Source organism: Zea mays, chromosome 3 (genome assembly GCF_902167145.1).
Source record: "Zea mays cultivar B73 chromosome 3, Zm-B73-REFERENCE-NAM-5.0, whole genome shotgun sequence".
NCBI classification, from domain to species: domain Eukaryota; kingdom Viridiplantae; phylum Streptophyta; class Magnoliopsida; order Poales; family Poaceae; genus Zea; species Zea mays.
The window spans coordinates 1526298-1542907 of record NC_050098.1 but is presented as its reverse complement, the minus strand read 5'-3'; the positions used below and the strand labels follow the sequence as shown (position 1 = coordinate 1542907).

Below are 16610 nucleotides of genomic sequence, written 5' to 3'. Positions count from 1 at the left end.
ACAGTGTATCGCTCTCTTATAGTACCACCATGCTAGGTAAAAGTGAACGAGCGATCGAATGAGATATAAAAAAGGGGTTAAGCACCTTTTAAACTTATATCTTTCTAGACCTTTTGAACGAGCGATCGTAGCGCAGCAGACACCGTGCTAGTGACACATTATATATCTGATTTATTATACTCATCTGTCTTAATTTATAATTCGTTTGACTTTTTCTACCGAGTTTAACTGACTCGTCGTATTTTTTCGACAATAATTTGAATAAATGTCAAACGAATTATAAATTGGGACATATAGGGTAAATGCCTACTAGTTATTATATACTATAATACTCAATGCTGGGGTTGTCAGCACTAAAAGTTAATAATGATAGGGCTCTAATCGACTCAGGTAACTAAAATAAAGAAGAATGCAGGTCCCTTAGATTCCACTTCAAATCAGGATGAGAATTTTTTTGGATGGTTTTGAAAATTAAAAGAGAGATGTCTAGTCTAGTTTTGAAATTCGAGGGACGAAAATAGTTTCGACTTTTTTCCCCCGAATCTAATGCCGATGTGATGTCGGATGCTATGGGCTGACGCCGACCCTATTCTATGGTTGAAAATGGGCTGGGCCGTTTTCCCAGCCCGGTAGGGAAGACTCATGGTGGACGACCAACTTAACTGCTACGAGTCCTGGCCATGGAGGGATTCCAGCTTCTGGAACCTTCCTTTCGCTATACGACCTGAGTTCGCTTCAGGCAGCCGCCGCTCTCTCTCTCTCCCGCGTCCGTCCCACCTTCGCAAGCCAGCCACCTCCCTGAGAGGCCTGACCGTGATTTCGGCGTGGCATCCAAAGGCGGTCAAGATTCGAGAGGCCGGAGGAACCAAGCGTAGGGCCTCCGACCCCACGTCGTCGTCCGCGCGCGCCGCCCGCCGCCGCAGGGAGATGGGGGCCGATTACTACAAGGTCCTCGGCGTCGACCGCGGCGCCAGCGACGACGACCTCAAGAAGGCCTATCGGAAGCTCGCCATGCGATGGCACCCCGACAAGAACTCCACCAATAAGAAGGAGGCAGAAACCAAGTTCAAGGAGATCTCTGTGGCATACGAGGTTGCCTGCCCCTCCCTCTCACTCTCCATGTGTTTGTCTTGCCAGGATTATTACTGTTCCAAATTCCTCGCCTTTGGGGCTTCGATCCATTCGCTGTCCCTGTCTTTGTGGTTCATGCTGACGAACAAAACTGCCTGTCTGTTATACCGGCCAGCTCTTTGGACACAGTAGTGAATTCGATACTGCAATCTGGACCACGCACCAATACTGCAAAGGATTTAACTTTAAGATGAGCTCGTGATAATAAACCAATCTTAGCCAGGGAGTAACAAGTTTTAGCTTATCGATTTGAGGTTCTGATTATCTGCACAGCTGAATTATACATTTCCCTCCATGATTCGCTTTCCTACTGCTACTCTTGCATCTGTTGTGTTGACCAATCCTGTGTGCGCCTCTTAGGTCCTTAGCGATCCCAAGAAACGTGCAATCTATGATCAGCTAGGGGAAGAAGGGCTCAAGGGGCAGCCGCCCCCAGGAGCAGGAGGTCCTGGCACATCTCCCTTCTTCCCTGGCGGGGCTCATTCCACCGCTCACCATTTTAACCCGAGGAGCGCGGACGATATATTTAAAGAGTTCTTTGGATCCCCTGGCATGGGTGGCATGAGAACGGAACCAGGATTTCAAAGGTCAATGTTTGGCAACGATATCTTCTCTTCGCGCTTCCGCGCTGAGGGTTCCACCAGTATGCAGCAGCCATTGCGCAAGGCAGCTGCAATTGAGAATCCACTTCCAGTCGGCCTTGCAGATCTCTACAAGGGTGTGACAAAAAAGATGAAAATCTCAAGAGAGACTATTGATGCCAGCGGGTAAGCTTCCTCCACTATTTCTGTAGTTTTTCAGCTGTCACTCAGGGTTGTTCTGCGTGTCTTGTGTAAGCTCCTTTTAGGGAATTATTTCAGTGGACTAGACTATTTACTTATATATCATGTTATTTAAAACACAATAAATAAATCCTTTTCAAACAAACCTTAAATCCTAACCATGTTCAATGGATACAGTCGCTACTTTTATTAGAGAATGGAACTCAATGATGTATTGCATAGGAGAAGGTTACATATATATATAGAGACTTAACCCTAACTATAATGGCCCGACAGTCTAACAGTGGTGCCCTCCTCTCCCCCCCTCAATTTAACATCCCCCCGCAGTCGCAACGGGGGCACCGCACACGATGAGACTGGAGTAGAAGCCGAAGGTAGGAGCCGACGGGTTCAAATACCCCCGCAATCGCAGCGTCGTGAGGATGCGAATGTTGTGGTTGGAGTAGAGACTGGTGTAGACTCCGAGAAGACGATAGCCTCTGGATGACGAGGGGTTGCACTGGTGGAGATGCCGGCGCAGGGGAGAGACGTGCAGGGCATCCAAGAGGGAGGGGGGGGGGAGGCGGCCGCGCTCGCGTCAAGGGAGGGGCGGCGTCGCCTGCCATGAGGTAGGCGAAGCCGAAGGACGAGTCCTGGTGGCGTTGCTCCCTATCGCTAGGGTGCCGAGCTCCATGGAGGAGTAGGGGGTTGGGTGCTGGGCGTCCATCGCCGTCGAGGGAGCTCGCTGGGGGGTCGGCCTACCGCTGTCGGAGGGGAGCGAGGACACGCTGAGAGTGACGGCCCGATCTGTGCCGCTGTCAGGGGAGGAAGGGGAGGCTCGCCGGCCGGGCGCAGGGAGTGTGTACGCCGGATCTAGGTCGTGGCCGCGTGGTTGAGGACGACAACCGCGTCCTGGGCTGCGCTGTAAAGCCTCGGGAAGGAGGGGGGCTTGCAGGGGATCCTCGGCTGGTCCAGGGCGAGCTCGCTACCGCGCAGGTCGGAGCAGGAGTGGGGTGAAGGCACGGCTCCGGAGGATGGCGCGTTAGGTCCTAGCGACAAGCCGGAGGAGACAGGCGACCCTAGGACGGTGGCGTGCCAGCGTGGGGGAGGGGGTGCGGATGCCGATGAGGGCGCGATCGCGCCACCGTTGAGCAGGGAGGGGTGGCGTCCCGACCAGGCAGAGGAGGGGGCGCGCGCCAGGGGTGGCGGTGTGCAAGCGCCGAGGAGGACCGGGGCCCGCCGCGGCGGCCAATGGTGGGGTTGCCCGCCCGTTGGCCTGGAGGGGAGGACAGCGTGCGCAGAAGCTGCAGGCGCGTCCATGGAGGTGGAGCTCCGGCTGAGGCGAGCCCAACCTCATGATGTATTGCATAGGAGAAGGTTATATATATATATAGAGAGAGAGAGAGAGAGTTAACCCTAACCCTGATGTGCCAACCCCCCCCCCCCCCCCCCCACACACACACACAGTCTAACAACTTTTTTTAGGGAAAAAACAGTAACTGGGTCCAGTTAACATGCTATTTCAAGTAGTTCGATAGCAAACGACGAAATGATATCTTTACTTGTTCATCAATCATGGTAACCTAAGCTTCGTTTGAACCGTTGACAGTGATTTATTTCCACTCTGGTTGTATGACAGTTGGGACCTAGTTTAGAGCTTCTCAACTAGTCCCTCCGGTTCAAATATATCTTGTTGTAGGATTACTGCAAGTCAAAGCTTTTTTTAACATTGATCATCAATACGTAAAGAATACACAGACAAACAATGAAAGATAGTTGTACCTAGATTCATCATTAGAAGTACTCTCAGTATTTAAATATTGTATTTTAGTAAAAAAAAAATGCTAGTCAAAGTTGTACATTGCAAACTGTGTTTTTTCTAAATGTCATGCACTTGGAATCAGAGAGTGAGAGGGAACAGAATTATTAGGTGTTGCAGGGGTCTGTTGTTTGTGATGAAGGGTGAAGGCTACGGCAGCCCCTCCTTCATGTCAACCTTGTTTTTGTTTTGTTACATGGACGCGCTAATCTTAGTGTTGTCAATAGGAGAATCTCAAACACAGAGGATATTCTGACAATACAAGTAAAGGCTGGTTGGAAGAAGGGAACAAGGATTACATTTCCTGACAAGGGAAATGAAGCTCCAAATATGAAACCTGCTGATATTGTTTTCATCATTGATGAGAAGCCCCATGATGTTTTCACTCGGGAGGGAAATGATCTTGTCGTGACTGAGAAGATCTCACTGGTGGAAGCACTGACTGGCTATACCGCACGTGTCACTACGCTTGACGGGCGGAGCCTATCATTGCACATCAACTCAATAATCCATCCAAAGTACGAAGAGGTGATGCCTGGAGAGGGCATGCCAGTGCCCAAGGACCCCACAAAGAAGGGAAATCTGCGGATTAAGTTCAACATAATGTTCCCCTCTAGGCTGACTTCTGATCAGAAGGCCGGGATCAAGAGGCTATTGGGTTCTTAGGCCGCCACCTCAAATGACATCTTCTTTATGATGAAAGTTGTTTGTGAATATTGCCAGTAATTTGTTTGTCACAGTTTAGTTTTTTAAAGTGGTGCCCTTAGTTTTGCCGATGTCCTCATTTTTACCCTTAGTCGTGTTTTTTTTTCTAAAGTTTTGCTCTTCCAGTGTTCTATAGAGCAGAAGGGTAAAACTGATGAAAAAAATATGACTAAGGGTAAAAATGAGGAACCTGACAAAAATAAGGGCACGAATTAAAATAGGTTTTCCGGTGGGTGGGTAGTTGATGAATTGTAAATCCCAAACAAACCGGCCGGCCCTTAGCAACCACAACAAGGGTGAACCTTCACCATTTTATTTTAGTCAGGCAGAGTGTTGTGCCCTTTGCATTACGGTATTCCATTCAGTTACAGGTGAATTAATACCGCTGTGTACCGCCAACCGGATTTACTTAAAGAAGCCAAATTTGTATCGCTGCCAATTCCACAAACAGAATTTGCAGACTTTTAATCACCAGACTGGGAACAAACAATGGACCGACTGACTCAAGATGAAAACAAAACAAGGTATAGAAGTAGGTCGTGATTGTCGACGATGTTGTGTCCGAGGAAGGTCCCGATAATATTATTCACAGCAGTCATGCGCTCTTTTTCTGGATTTAAGAAGAAAAAAATTACACTATTAGTCAGCAATCAAATCAAATGTGCATCTACCATGTTTCCACTGATACATACATGCATGCATGCATGTGCTTCATGTATTGAGATATAGTGACAAAAAAAAAATCATCATACCCTTTTCTCCTCTTCAATCTTAGCCTTAATGTAAGAGTACATAGCAACACCAGCTATGGCAATGGACGTGCCAATTCCAGTTTGTGTGCTAATTTTGTTGCCTGTGAGGTTTAGCAAGTGTTAGCTACAACATGACAAGAGGGAAATAAATAATTGTTCATTTTCCTGGAGAAGGCCAAACCGTCCACTCACCAAAAACAATGATTGAGAAACCGATGACAAAAACACGTTTCAACACATTGCCGACAGCATGTGTCAGAGGAGCCACTCGCTCCAAGGTGTTTGTAGCAATCTGCAATACCATTGCTCATGTTATAACAGACAAAATGCTAGATCCATGACTCTACGTGGCAAGCCAGCTAAAATGCTAAACCTGTGATTCATATAAAAGTGTTTCCATGATATCACGAGCCGGTTACCTGGTTATACAGATGGTAGAACAGTCCAACCAAGAATAGGTCACTGACAAACTTTGTCAAACCTACTTTTGCAATGGCATCACTAAATCCATGCTGCATTAGCTTGGGCCCTTCAAACTGCACAATTATGGGAGTGTATCAAGAATACCATTAGGGTATGGCACATGAATCCTGTTTCGTCTACTGCTTGTGGTAATTCCATCACACTTACGATCAATGCAGGTGGAATGCAAACAATTAGAGCGATTATTGAGATGTAAGCATACACGTTGGTGCTATCCATGTCAGTCTGCAATGCCAGAAGCGATTAGAACGACAGTTAAGGAAAAAAAACCTGTTGCATAACAAAGCAAATCATAACGAGCTAAGAGATTAAAACAGAAGAAGCACAAACCATAGCTTTCTTGGAATAAATGCTCCTGTAAGTGAATGAGATGTTTGATATCATGGCATTGATGAAGCCAGTCCAGTTGAATGAAAGCTCAGTAAGGGATGCCATTGAAACACCTGGTAATTTCATGAGAGGATGAGCAAGGAGGGTTATGTGTCTAATTAACTTGTAGCGGATTATTAGAATATAAAGCAAGGTACAATTCGAAAAGTACGTGTTATTTAGCCCAGTGGAGAAGATAGCAGTAGTAATGGGGGTAATAAAGAAAGGGAAGTGCACCATCAGATATGACTTCATCAGATCACGCACTCTCAATTAATTTCTTCTTGTCATACACTGTACCTACCTTGCCACCGACACTCTATAACTTGCAACTTAGCTAGAGCATTAGGATGAGAGGATCGATTTGAGAATTACCAATGACCACAGGGGCAAGAGAAAGCCACAGAGAGAAGGGAACTTGCTGTCCAAGGATAAACTGAGTAGCCGCTGCGCTGAAGAAGGGCTCCAGAGCTGCATCGCAAGTATGTAACATAAAAAAAGGGGGCAACAAGAACATCGAAATATAAATGGGAAGGAAAGAAAAGAAAAGAAGAGAAGCACCTTTGATAGTGTGAGCAAATGAGACTGCAACAGCAGCGAAGGACACATTGCTAGTGATGTGACCAATACCATGGCACAGGGCGACTGGAAAGAGAAGCTTGAGGAGCGTGCCATTGATAGGCTACAAAACAAAGAAATACTGCTAGATGAGGCAGGAAATACTAGCTAGTCTGTCCTTCATTAGATATATAGAGAGAAACGATGCATTAATTACCGCTCGCTTGGGGAGACCGACACTCCAGCTGATGAGGCAGTATACGACACCCACTACTAGATGGATCAAGGACACAAAGCTGCAACAAGCAAGCGGCCCAAAATGTTGTTGGTAAGCGATAAGAGCACAGGATGCTTGTTGGTGAATGAATCAAGGTCTGCCTACTTACTATGGGTATGGGAAGTAGTTGTAGATCTTCTTGTTGAGGATGTTGAATATGACGTTGAGGAAGTACCTGCAGAAGGCACTTGCCAATCTTTAGACCGGTGACGGAAAAAAAAAGTAGCCGAGCAGCTGCTGAAAACGTGGGATGCAGAGGTGGTGCGAGTGTGCAACGTACCACATGAAGAAGAAGAAGCCGGTGACCAGGGCCGGGTACTTCTCCAGGAAACCCACAGACTTGGCCTCCCTGCTGACGCGAATTTAATTAATTAAATAGGAAGTCAGTAGCAGTCAGCAAAAGCATGTAGCGACTTGTGATTAGCTGCAAGCAAGCAGCACATCACATTCACAGTACAGCTGGGACGCGAGCGATTGGTGAGCGGGACCAGCGTCCTACGATTTGGAAGGGCCGCTACTAGAGTGCAGATAGCGCTAGCTGTTTCTTCAGTCGCCGTGTGGGTGGTGGTATAGAGAAGGATCATCTTTTTTGAATGACTAAAATAGAAACTTGAGTCCATGCATGCAATGCAAATAGAAGGCCTAAACATGAGCTAATCATGGTCTAACAAAAACTAATATATATAATTGATTATTAGAAAACCTATACTCGTAGTGGTAGTGCAGGTAACATAGTAGTAACTAACTGACCCTGCGGACTCGGCGGCTGCGGCGGGCGGCTGCAGCGTGTGCCTCCTGGCGGGCTGCAACGAAGGGAGCAGCGCCGCGGGTAGGAGGAGCGCCGGGCGGAGCTGACGGCCCCAGACGATCGGGGCGGCATCGGGCACGGCGGCCGCGCACTTGACGGTCCCAGCGGGGAGGTGCGACGGCGCCGCGATCGCGGGGGCTGGGGCGGCCCGGCGGCGGAGGCGGAGGAGGCCGGAGACACCGGCAGCGCCGCCGGAGAGCGTCCCGAGAGCCGACATTGCGGTTGCAGTCTGCAGGTGCAGGGGGTGCTGTGGCTGCTTTGCGCTTGCAGCGAGCCTGCGCGGGCGCTGTGGAGTGTGTGGGAGAGGCAGGCGCGCGCGACGATAGGATAAGAAGGGTTTGTGGGTGGGACGGGACTGGAGGAGGGAGGCGCCGGGGATTTGGTTGGCGGAGAAGCGCGCGGGGCGGATAGAGCGGCGCGCCGGGGCGGACGGCAGCGGTGGAGCCGACGTCGCCGTCGACAGATTAACCGGGTTTGGAATGGAGCCCAAAACACCAAAAGCAGTGGTCCGTTGCCCAGTGCCGGATTTCTCCTTAAGATAAGACACTGGAATGGATGCTTGTGATTTTTTTTCTAACTCCATCAATATTATTTTATTGAGAATTTTGTAACCATCCAATTTTTTAAAAAAACTGGTTTATGATACCAAACATATCAGTTTATGTCTCAGTTTATAGATTTTGGATTTATAGTTTTTTAAAAACCAAGAAGCTAGCTTCTCTTAGCTTAAACAATAAAAACTAGGTTGCTATCAAACATAACCTCAACATGAGTAGAGATATTTGTAGGAAGAGTTAATATAGTTAGGAGACGGTTGGCTGGTCATGAATTCATTGCATAAACGTTTTTTTTTCTGGGAGGGACAAAAGAAAATCGAAATTCATATCTCGCCTGGGCTGCCCCGGCCCAGAACAGTCAGCTGTCCTGAGTGACTATTTCAGTTCATACCAGGCCAGCGCACGTTGCAGCTGTTCCTTCCTTACTCCATGCAGGAGACTGACGGCCCAGCTACCTCGCCTGCCCATATACATTTTCACTCCCACGTCTAGCTAGCTAGCCTTTTTTTTTTGGTACCGTTATTCATCGATTACTAGGTTAGTGCCCGTGCGTTGCAACGGAAACATATAATATCATGATAACTTATATATAATGTGTTATATTGTTATGAGAAAAAAATTTGTAATCCATTGGTGATCCTATCTATACATATAAATTTTGTGATCTCTGGACCATTGATTAGAAAGAAAAAGGCTCCAGTATCGTCTGCAACAGCACGAGCAATAAGAGTTTTTCCAGAACTAGGTGGCCTATATAGCAATATGCCCTTTGGTGGCTTCACACCAATAGATTTGAAAAGTTGAGGATGGCGTAGTGGAAGCTCAACAAGCTCTCTGATTTGGGCCATTTGCTTTCTAACTCCAACATCATAATAACCAACTTCATCAAGACGCTCCTCATCCTCTCTCTTAATAGGCTCCCCATCACAAAATATTTCAGTATCTGGGGCAACGATTCAATATTCAGAAGGGTCAGTCTCTATCACTTTCTCACTTTGAATTCCACGCTTCTCATTAAAAGGTCTCCTTTCCTCACGGACCTGTATGCTTCTAGGAAGTATGTTGCACAGTTTCATAAAGGGTGTTATTATGACAAAACAGCTGCAAGGTCTACATGAAATGGCAGAAACAATATACAAGCATATTAATTAGGTAGTATAAATGGCAGACTCCTCCTTGATCAGAACTCAGTAAACCATTGACAACAAAAGAAAAGGGAGCTACTTCAGTTGAAGTAACATGAGAAATAAGTGCCATGGAGTCATGCTGATGCCCAAAAAAACCTAGATCAACTAAGAAATTCACAAGATCAGAAACTTACGTTTCAAGAAGGCATCAAATAGGTTCCCTGTAATGCCTTCAACTGTATCATCAATTGGAAGAATGTGCACACGCTTCCCATATTTCACATCCTGGCACTGGTGGACAAACAGTAGCCATAAAGAGACTTTAAAAAAGATAGGCCAACCCATATCCAATTGTTTAGTCCCTTGAACACACTTGAGTTACAAGTACAACCATCAAATCCAAATTATCACGATAGGGATCACAAAAAAAGAATTTTGTATGCAGCACATCATCTTCATCTAGCAGAACAATGAAGACAAATTTGAATAATACTAAATAGTGTTGCTTCCCTGTTCTAACTATGAACAATGAGTTAATCATGCATTACTAAATAGTGTTGATTCTCTGTTCTAACTATGAACAATGAATTAATTCATACAAAAAGAATGGTTGCATTTAAATATAGAACAAATGTATGAGAAGATTTGAACATAACAAACCAAGTATATTAAAATATGTTACTGAAGCAAGCAATAAAAGAAATCTAGATTACTACTACCTTCAAATGAATCAATGGTGTACGAATGTGAATTGGTAAATTTCTAAAATCTACACACTACAGCAGCAAAGCAGAGGGAGCCCAAATACCCTCACCGCCTCAGCATACTCAATTTCTCAAACAATACAACAAATTACAACATTAAACACTTCAGCAAGTACTTGAGATAAAAGATAAATTTATTTCTAACAGGTCTACACTCACACGGAATTCAGATCGAACACACAGAGATCGGTCACGTGATAATACAATATGCTAAATTAGCTCAACATCCCAAAGCTGCTGCAACAAGCTCAGATTAGCCATATAATATAAGACCTTGAGGAGCACAGTATCGCCGCGGAAGAGTGCAGCCTCTGTCAGGGTGCAGTGCGACGACGGAGTTATCGTCGTTGGTGGCCTCGTCGACGACAAGGCGGTTCATTGACCTTTTCCTCTCTAGTATCGCCGTTGAGTAGACCTTCTTCTCCTTCCTGTACAACTGACGCTTGCATTGTAACATCATCGAAGAAAAAAAGAATGATAGGATATAAAGTAATGGTTGCCAATGTCACAAGAAATGTAACTACTACCGGAAAGAATTTTGCTACCTTTTAATGTTACTCGTAATCAGAATGTTTGCATGGAAGTACATTGTTTTTACGAAGTAGTAGTCGCGCTGAGCACTCACCTGGTCTTTTTACAACAACGCTTTCCAGTTTTGCATCTCCACGAGCGCTTTCACAGATCGGTCATGGGTAGGACAGTGTGATCCGGTAATTGAGATTCCCAAGCCAGATTATCCAACTGTGACAAAATGCATGCACACGACTAAGGGATAGAATTGCACAAGATTTGCTTGGCGTTGTCCAAGCCGCTAACTTTATTGTATTCATCCCTGCAAAGCGAAGCTAACAAGACAGTAGTAGCTTGGGCATTCTTATGAATTTGTTCATTAATGAATACAGGGTTATCAGTGCTATCAAAATGCATCCCATTTTCCACTATTTCCCAAATGCTAGGATGGAGAGAAAATAGATGACTACGCATTTTATGACTCCAAAATGAGTAGTCCTCTCCATCAAAGTGTGGAGGTTTTCCTAGTTGAATAGAGAGTAGATGTGCATTTGTATTGTACGGCATGCGAGAATAGTCAAAAGAGTAATTTTGATTAACCGTCTTTTTCTTTGAAGAAGGATCGTCATTGTCGTCGTCTCTTGGTGAAGAAGAAGATTCATCGCTGTCGTAGTAGACGATCTTCTTGATGCGCCTCTTCTTCTTCCCATCCTTCTTCTTGTGACTTGAGTCAGAGTCAGTGGGCTTGTCGTCTCTAGGCTCGTTGAGGAAGGACTCCTTTTCCTTGTTGTTGACCACCATCCCTTTTCCCTTAGGATCCATATCTTCGGGCAATTAGTCCCTTACGTGAAGAGAACGGCTCTGATACCAATTGAGAGCACCTAGAGAGGGTGAATAGGTGATCCAATAAAATTCAACACCAATAGCCACAAAACTTTGTTATGTAAGTTAGAACGGTGTAAGGAAAATGGACCCCAGGCCATTTGGCTAATTGAGTTTTGGTGTTTGATGAACAACACAATCCGTGAACTAATAAGTTTTCTAGTGTTTATATTTGTAGTTTACAGGATGCAAGATTTACTTGGACTAAGGAATTGAGGAAAGCAACATCTCAAAAGAAGACATTAAGAGGATCCAAGAAAAGTCCAAGTGTGCTGCTGCGGACTGTCTGTCCGGTGGCACACCGGACTGTCCAGTGCCCACACGCCGGACTGCCCGGTGCACCAGGGAACTCCAGCCCAACGGCTAGTTGAGAGCACCTAGAGGGGGGGGGTGAATAGGTGATCCTGTAAACTTCAAAACTTAAGCCACAAAACTTTGATTAAGTGTTAGCACAGTTAATGCCAAGTGGCTAGAGAGAAGATCTTGCACAATAGGATAATCACAAGGAGTTCAACACAGAGAAGACACAGTGATTTATCCCGTGGTTCGGCCAAGTACAAAACTTGCCTACTCCACGTTGTGGCGTCCCAACGGACGAGAGTTGCACTCAACTCCTCTCAAGTGATCCAATGATCAACTTGAATACCACAGTGTTATGCTTTTCCTTTCAATATCCCGTTTGCGAGGAATCTCCACAACTTGGAGTCTCTCACCCTTACACTTGAGATTCACAAAGAAATACGGAGTAAGGGAGGGAAGCAACACACACAAATCCACAGCAAAATGCGCACACACACGGCCAAGAATCGAGCTCAAAAGACCATCTCAAAGTTCTCACTAGAACGGAGCTCGAATCACTTAGAATGACAAACGAATGCGCAAAGACTGAGTGTGGATGATCAAGAATGCTCTAAGGTTGCTTCATGTACTCCTCCATGCGCCTAGGGGTCCCTTTTATAGCCCCAAGGCAGCTAGGAGCCGTTGAGAGCAAATCTGGAAGGCTGATCTTGCCTTCTGTCGTCGGGCGCACCGGACAGTCCGGTGCACACCGGACACTGTCCGGTGCCCGATTTCCTTCCTTAAACAGCGCAGTCGACCGTTGCAGATCTGGGAGCCGTTGGCGCACCGGACATGTCCGGTGCACACCGGACAGTCCGGTGCCCCCTTCCGACCGTTGGCTTGGCCACGTGTCGCGCGCAGAATCCGCGGCCGACCGTTGGCCCTAGCCGACCGTTGGCTCACCGGACAGTCCCGTGCACACCGGACAGTCCGGTGAATTTTAGCCGTACGCCGTCAGCGAATTCCCGAGAGCGGCTACTTCGGCCTGGGCAGCCTGGCGCACCGGACAGTCCGGTGCCCCAGACCGAAACAGCCCCTTGGCTGTACACAGCCACCTCTTTCCCTTTCTTTTTCTTCCTGTTTCCAATACTTAGACAAGTATATTAGTACACAAAACCAATGTACTAAGACTTAGAAACATACCTTTGCTCTTGATTTGCACTTTATTCATCCATTGCATAAATTCACATTTAAGCACTTGAGTTGGCACTCAATCACCAAAATACTTAGAAATGGCCCAAGGGCACATTTCCCTTTCAATCTCCCCCTTTTTGGTGATTTATGCCAACACAACATAAAGCAACTAGAACAAGTGCAAAATCACTTCAAATAACACTTAAATTTATTTTGATTCATTTTTTGGCATATATGGGTCATCCTTTGCCACCACTTGGTTTGTTTTTGCAAATCAAACTCAAATCTCTATCTCTAAGTCAAACACACATGTTGAGGCATAAAGAGAGTTATTTCAAAAGAGATTGATCAAAGATTTCAAAAACTCCCCCAAATTTCCCATAATCAACACTTCTCCCCACAAGAAGCCAACTTTTGACAAGAGACACAATAAAAGAGTTTTGACAAAACAAAAAGCTCTATTCTTCTATTTTCAAAATCTCTCAAGTGGTAGCTGATCCATTTATTGCTTTGGCCTTTATTTTCTCCCCCTTTGGCATCAAGCACCAAAACGGGATCAATCTTGGCCCTTTAACCCCATTGCCTCACCAAAATCTTCAATTAAGAGTACAAAGGCAATAAGATCATAGAGATGAACTTGGAATAAGTTACCCTCTCATCGGAGTGCAGTGGAAGTCTTGCATGGTCCAAGTTCACCTTTCCCTTTCAATCCACCTTCGAGACTAAATCAAGCAAACTCAAGCAAATGGTTAGTCTCAAAGGGTCAAGTTGTAACACATCTCCCCCTAAACATGTGCATCACTTTGCAACGGACTTGTGAGGTCCAGGGAGTGTTTGTACAACTTGAGCACCACAATAAGCAACAAAATGCAGAATGAACCTGATCAAAGGCATAAACACATGTATGCTACAATTCAATCCAAGTTCCGCGAATCTAAGACATTTAGCTCACTACGCAGCCTGCAAAAGGTCTTCTCATCTAGAGGCTTGGTAAAGATATCGGCTAGCTGGTTCTCGGTGCTAACATGAAACACTTCGATATCTCCCTTTTGCTGGTGGTCTCTCAGAAAGTGATGTCGGATGTCTATGTGCTTTGTGCGGCTGTGTTCAACAGGATTTTCCGCCATGCGGATAGCACTCTCATTATCACATAGGAGTGGGACTTTGCTCAGATTGTAGCCAAAGTCCCGGAGGGTTTGCCTCATCCAAAGTAGTTGCGCGCAACACTGTCCTGCGGCAACATACTCGGCCTCAGCGGTGGATAGGGCAACGGAGGTTTGTTTCTTAGAATTCCATGACACCAGGGACCTTCCTAAGAATTGGCACGTCCCCGATGTACTCTTCCTATCGACCTTACATCCAGCATAGTCGGAGTCTGAGTATCCAACCAAGTCAAAGGTAGACCCCTTTGGATATCAGAGCCCGAAGCAAGGCGTAGCAACTAAATATCTAAGAATTCGCTTCACCGCCACTAAGTGACATTCCTTAGGATCGGATTGAAATCTAGCACACATGCATACGCTAAGCATAATATCCGGTCTACTAGCACATAAATAAAGTAAAGACCCTATCATTGACCGGTATGCTTTTTGATCAACGGACTTACCTCCTTTGTTGAGGTCTGTGTGTCCGTCGGTTCCCATCGACGTCTTTGCGGGCTTGGCGTCCTTCATCCCAAACCTCTTTAGCAAGTCTTGCGTGTACTTCGTTTGGGAGATGAAAGTGCCGTCCTTGAGTTGCTTCACTTGGAACCCAAGGAAGTAGTTCAACTCGCCCATCATCGACATCTCGAATTTCTGCGTCATCACCCTGCTAAACTCTTCACAAGACTTTTGGTAAGTAGAACCAAATATTATGTCATCGACATAAATTTGGCACACAAACAAATCACCATTACAAGTCTTAGTAAAAAGAGTTGGATCGGCTTTCCCAACCTTGAAAGCATTAGCAATTAAGAAATCTCTAAGGCATTCATACCATGCTCTTGGGGCTTGCTTAAGTCCATAGAGCGCCTTAGAGAGCTTACACACGTGGTTGGGGTACCGTTCATCCTCGAAGCCAGGGGGTTGCTCCACGTACACCTCCTCCTTGATTGGCCCGTTGAGGAAAGCGCTCTTCACATCCATTTGGTACAACCTGAAAGAATGGTGAGCGGTATATGCTAGCAAGATTCGAATTGACTCTAGCCTAGCCACAGGAGCAAAAGTCTCCTCGAAATCCAAACCTGCGACTTGGGCATAACCTTTTGCCACAAGTCGAGCCTTGTTTCTCGTCACCACCCCGTGCTCGTCCTGTTTGTTGCGGAACACCCACTTGGTTCCCACAATATTTTGCTTCGGACGAGGCACCAGCGTCCAAACTTCATTTCTCTTGAAGTTGTTGAGCTCCTCCTGCATGGCCAACACCCAGTCCGGATCTAGCAAGGCCTCCTCTACCCTGAAAGGCTCAATAGAAGAGACAAAGGAGTAATGCTCACAAAAATTAACTAATCGAGATCGAGTAGTTACTCCCTTGCTAATGTCACCCAGAATTTGGTCGACGGGATGATCCCTTTGAATCATCGCTCGAACTTGGGTTGGAGGTGCCGGTTGCGCATCTTCCTCCATCACATGATCATCTTGTGCTCCCCCTTGATCATCCGCCTCCTGTTGATGAACCTGTTCATCGTCTTGAGTTGGGGGTAGCACCATAGTTGAGGAAGATGGTTGATCTCGTTTATCTTGTTCCTGTGGCCGCACTTCTCCAATCGCCATGGTTCGTATAGCGGCCGTCGGAACATCTTCTTCATCTACATCATCACAATCAACAACTTGCTCTCTTGGAGAGCCATTAGTCTCATCAAATACAACGTCGCTAGAAACTTCAACCAAACCCGATGATTTGTTGAAGACTCTATGCGCCTTTGTATTTGAGTCATAACCTAACAAAAACCCTTCTACAGCTTTGGGAGCAAATTTAGAATTTCTACCCTTCTTCACTAGAATGTAGCACTTGCTCCCAAATACACGAAAGTACGATACATTGGGTTTGTTACCGGTTAGAAGCTCATATGACGTCTTCTTGAGGAGGCGGTGAAGGTAGACCCTGTTGATGGCGTGGCAAGCCGTGTTCACGGCTTCCGACCAAAAACGCTCGGGGGTCTTGAACTCTCCAAGCATAGTCCTCGCCATGTCGATTAGCGTCCTGTTCTTCCTCTCTACCACACCATTTTGCTGTGGTGTATAGGGAGCGGAGAACTCGTGCTTGATCCCTTCCTCCTCAAGGAACTCCTCCACTTGAAGGTTCTTGAACTCGGACCCGTTGTCGCTCCTTATCTTCTTCACCTTGAGCTCAAACTCATTTTGAGCTCTCCTGAGGAAGCGCTTGAGGGTCCCTTGGGTTTCAGACTTATCCTGCAAAAAGAACACCCAAGTGAAGCGGGAAAAGTCATCAACAACAACTAGACCGTACTTACTCCCTCCTATGCTCAGATAGACGACGGGTCCGAAGAGGTCCATATGCAGCAGCTCCAGGGGTCTTGAAGTGGTCATCACATTCTTGCTGTGATGTGCTCCTCCCACTTGTTTACCTGCTTGACAAGCTGCACAAGGTCTATCTTTTTCGAATTATACGTTAGTCAAACCTATCACGTGTT

The 16610-nt window shown here is 46.2% G+C and overlaps 2 protein-coding genes across 2 annotated transcripts; one reads left to right on the top strand and one right to left on the bottom strand.

Moving 5' to 3' along the window:
• The first annotated feature begins 709 nt into the window (after positions 1–709).
• LOC100194306 (dnaJ protein) lies at positions 710–4494 on the top strand. The gene is made up of 3 exons (NM_001139344.1): positions 710–1092; positions 1492–1898; positions 3939–4494. The coding sequence occupies exons 1-3, from the start codon at positions 928–930 to the stop codon at positions 4375–4377; spliced, it is 1011 nt and encodes a 336-aa protein (NP_001132816.1). The 5' UTR covers positions 710–927; the 3' UTR covers positions 4378–4494.
• Positions 4495–4696: 202 nt separating this feature from the next.
• LOC542473 (Triose phosphate/phosphate translocator TPT chloroplastic) lies at positions 4697–8005 on the bottom strand. Its single transcript, NM_001112027.2, has 12 exons — positions 7606–8005; positions 7136–7204; positions 6965–7030; positions 6796–6874; positions 6582–6702; positions 6396–6491; positions 5982–6094; positions 5799–5876; positions 5588–5704; positions 5361–5460; positions 5169–5269; positions 4697–5026 (listed from the first exon to the last, which is right to left on the bottom strand). The coding sequence occupies exons 1-12, from the start codon at positions 7878–7880 to the stop codon at positions 5012–5014; spliced, it is 1230 nt and encodes a 409-aa protein (NP_001105497.1). The 5' UTR covers positions 7881–8005; the 3' UTR covers positions 4697–5011.
• Positions 8006–16610: the final 8605 nt, after the last annotated feature.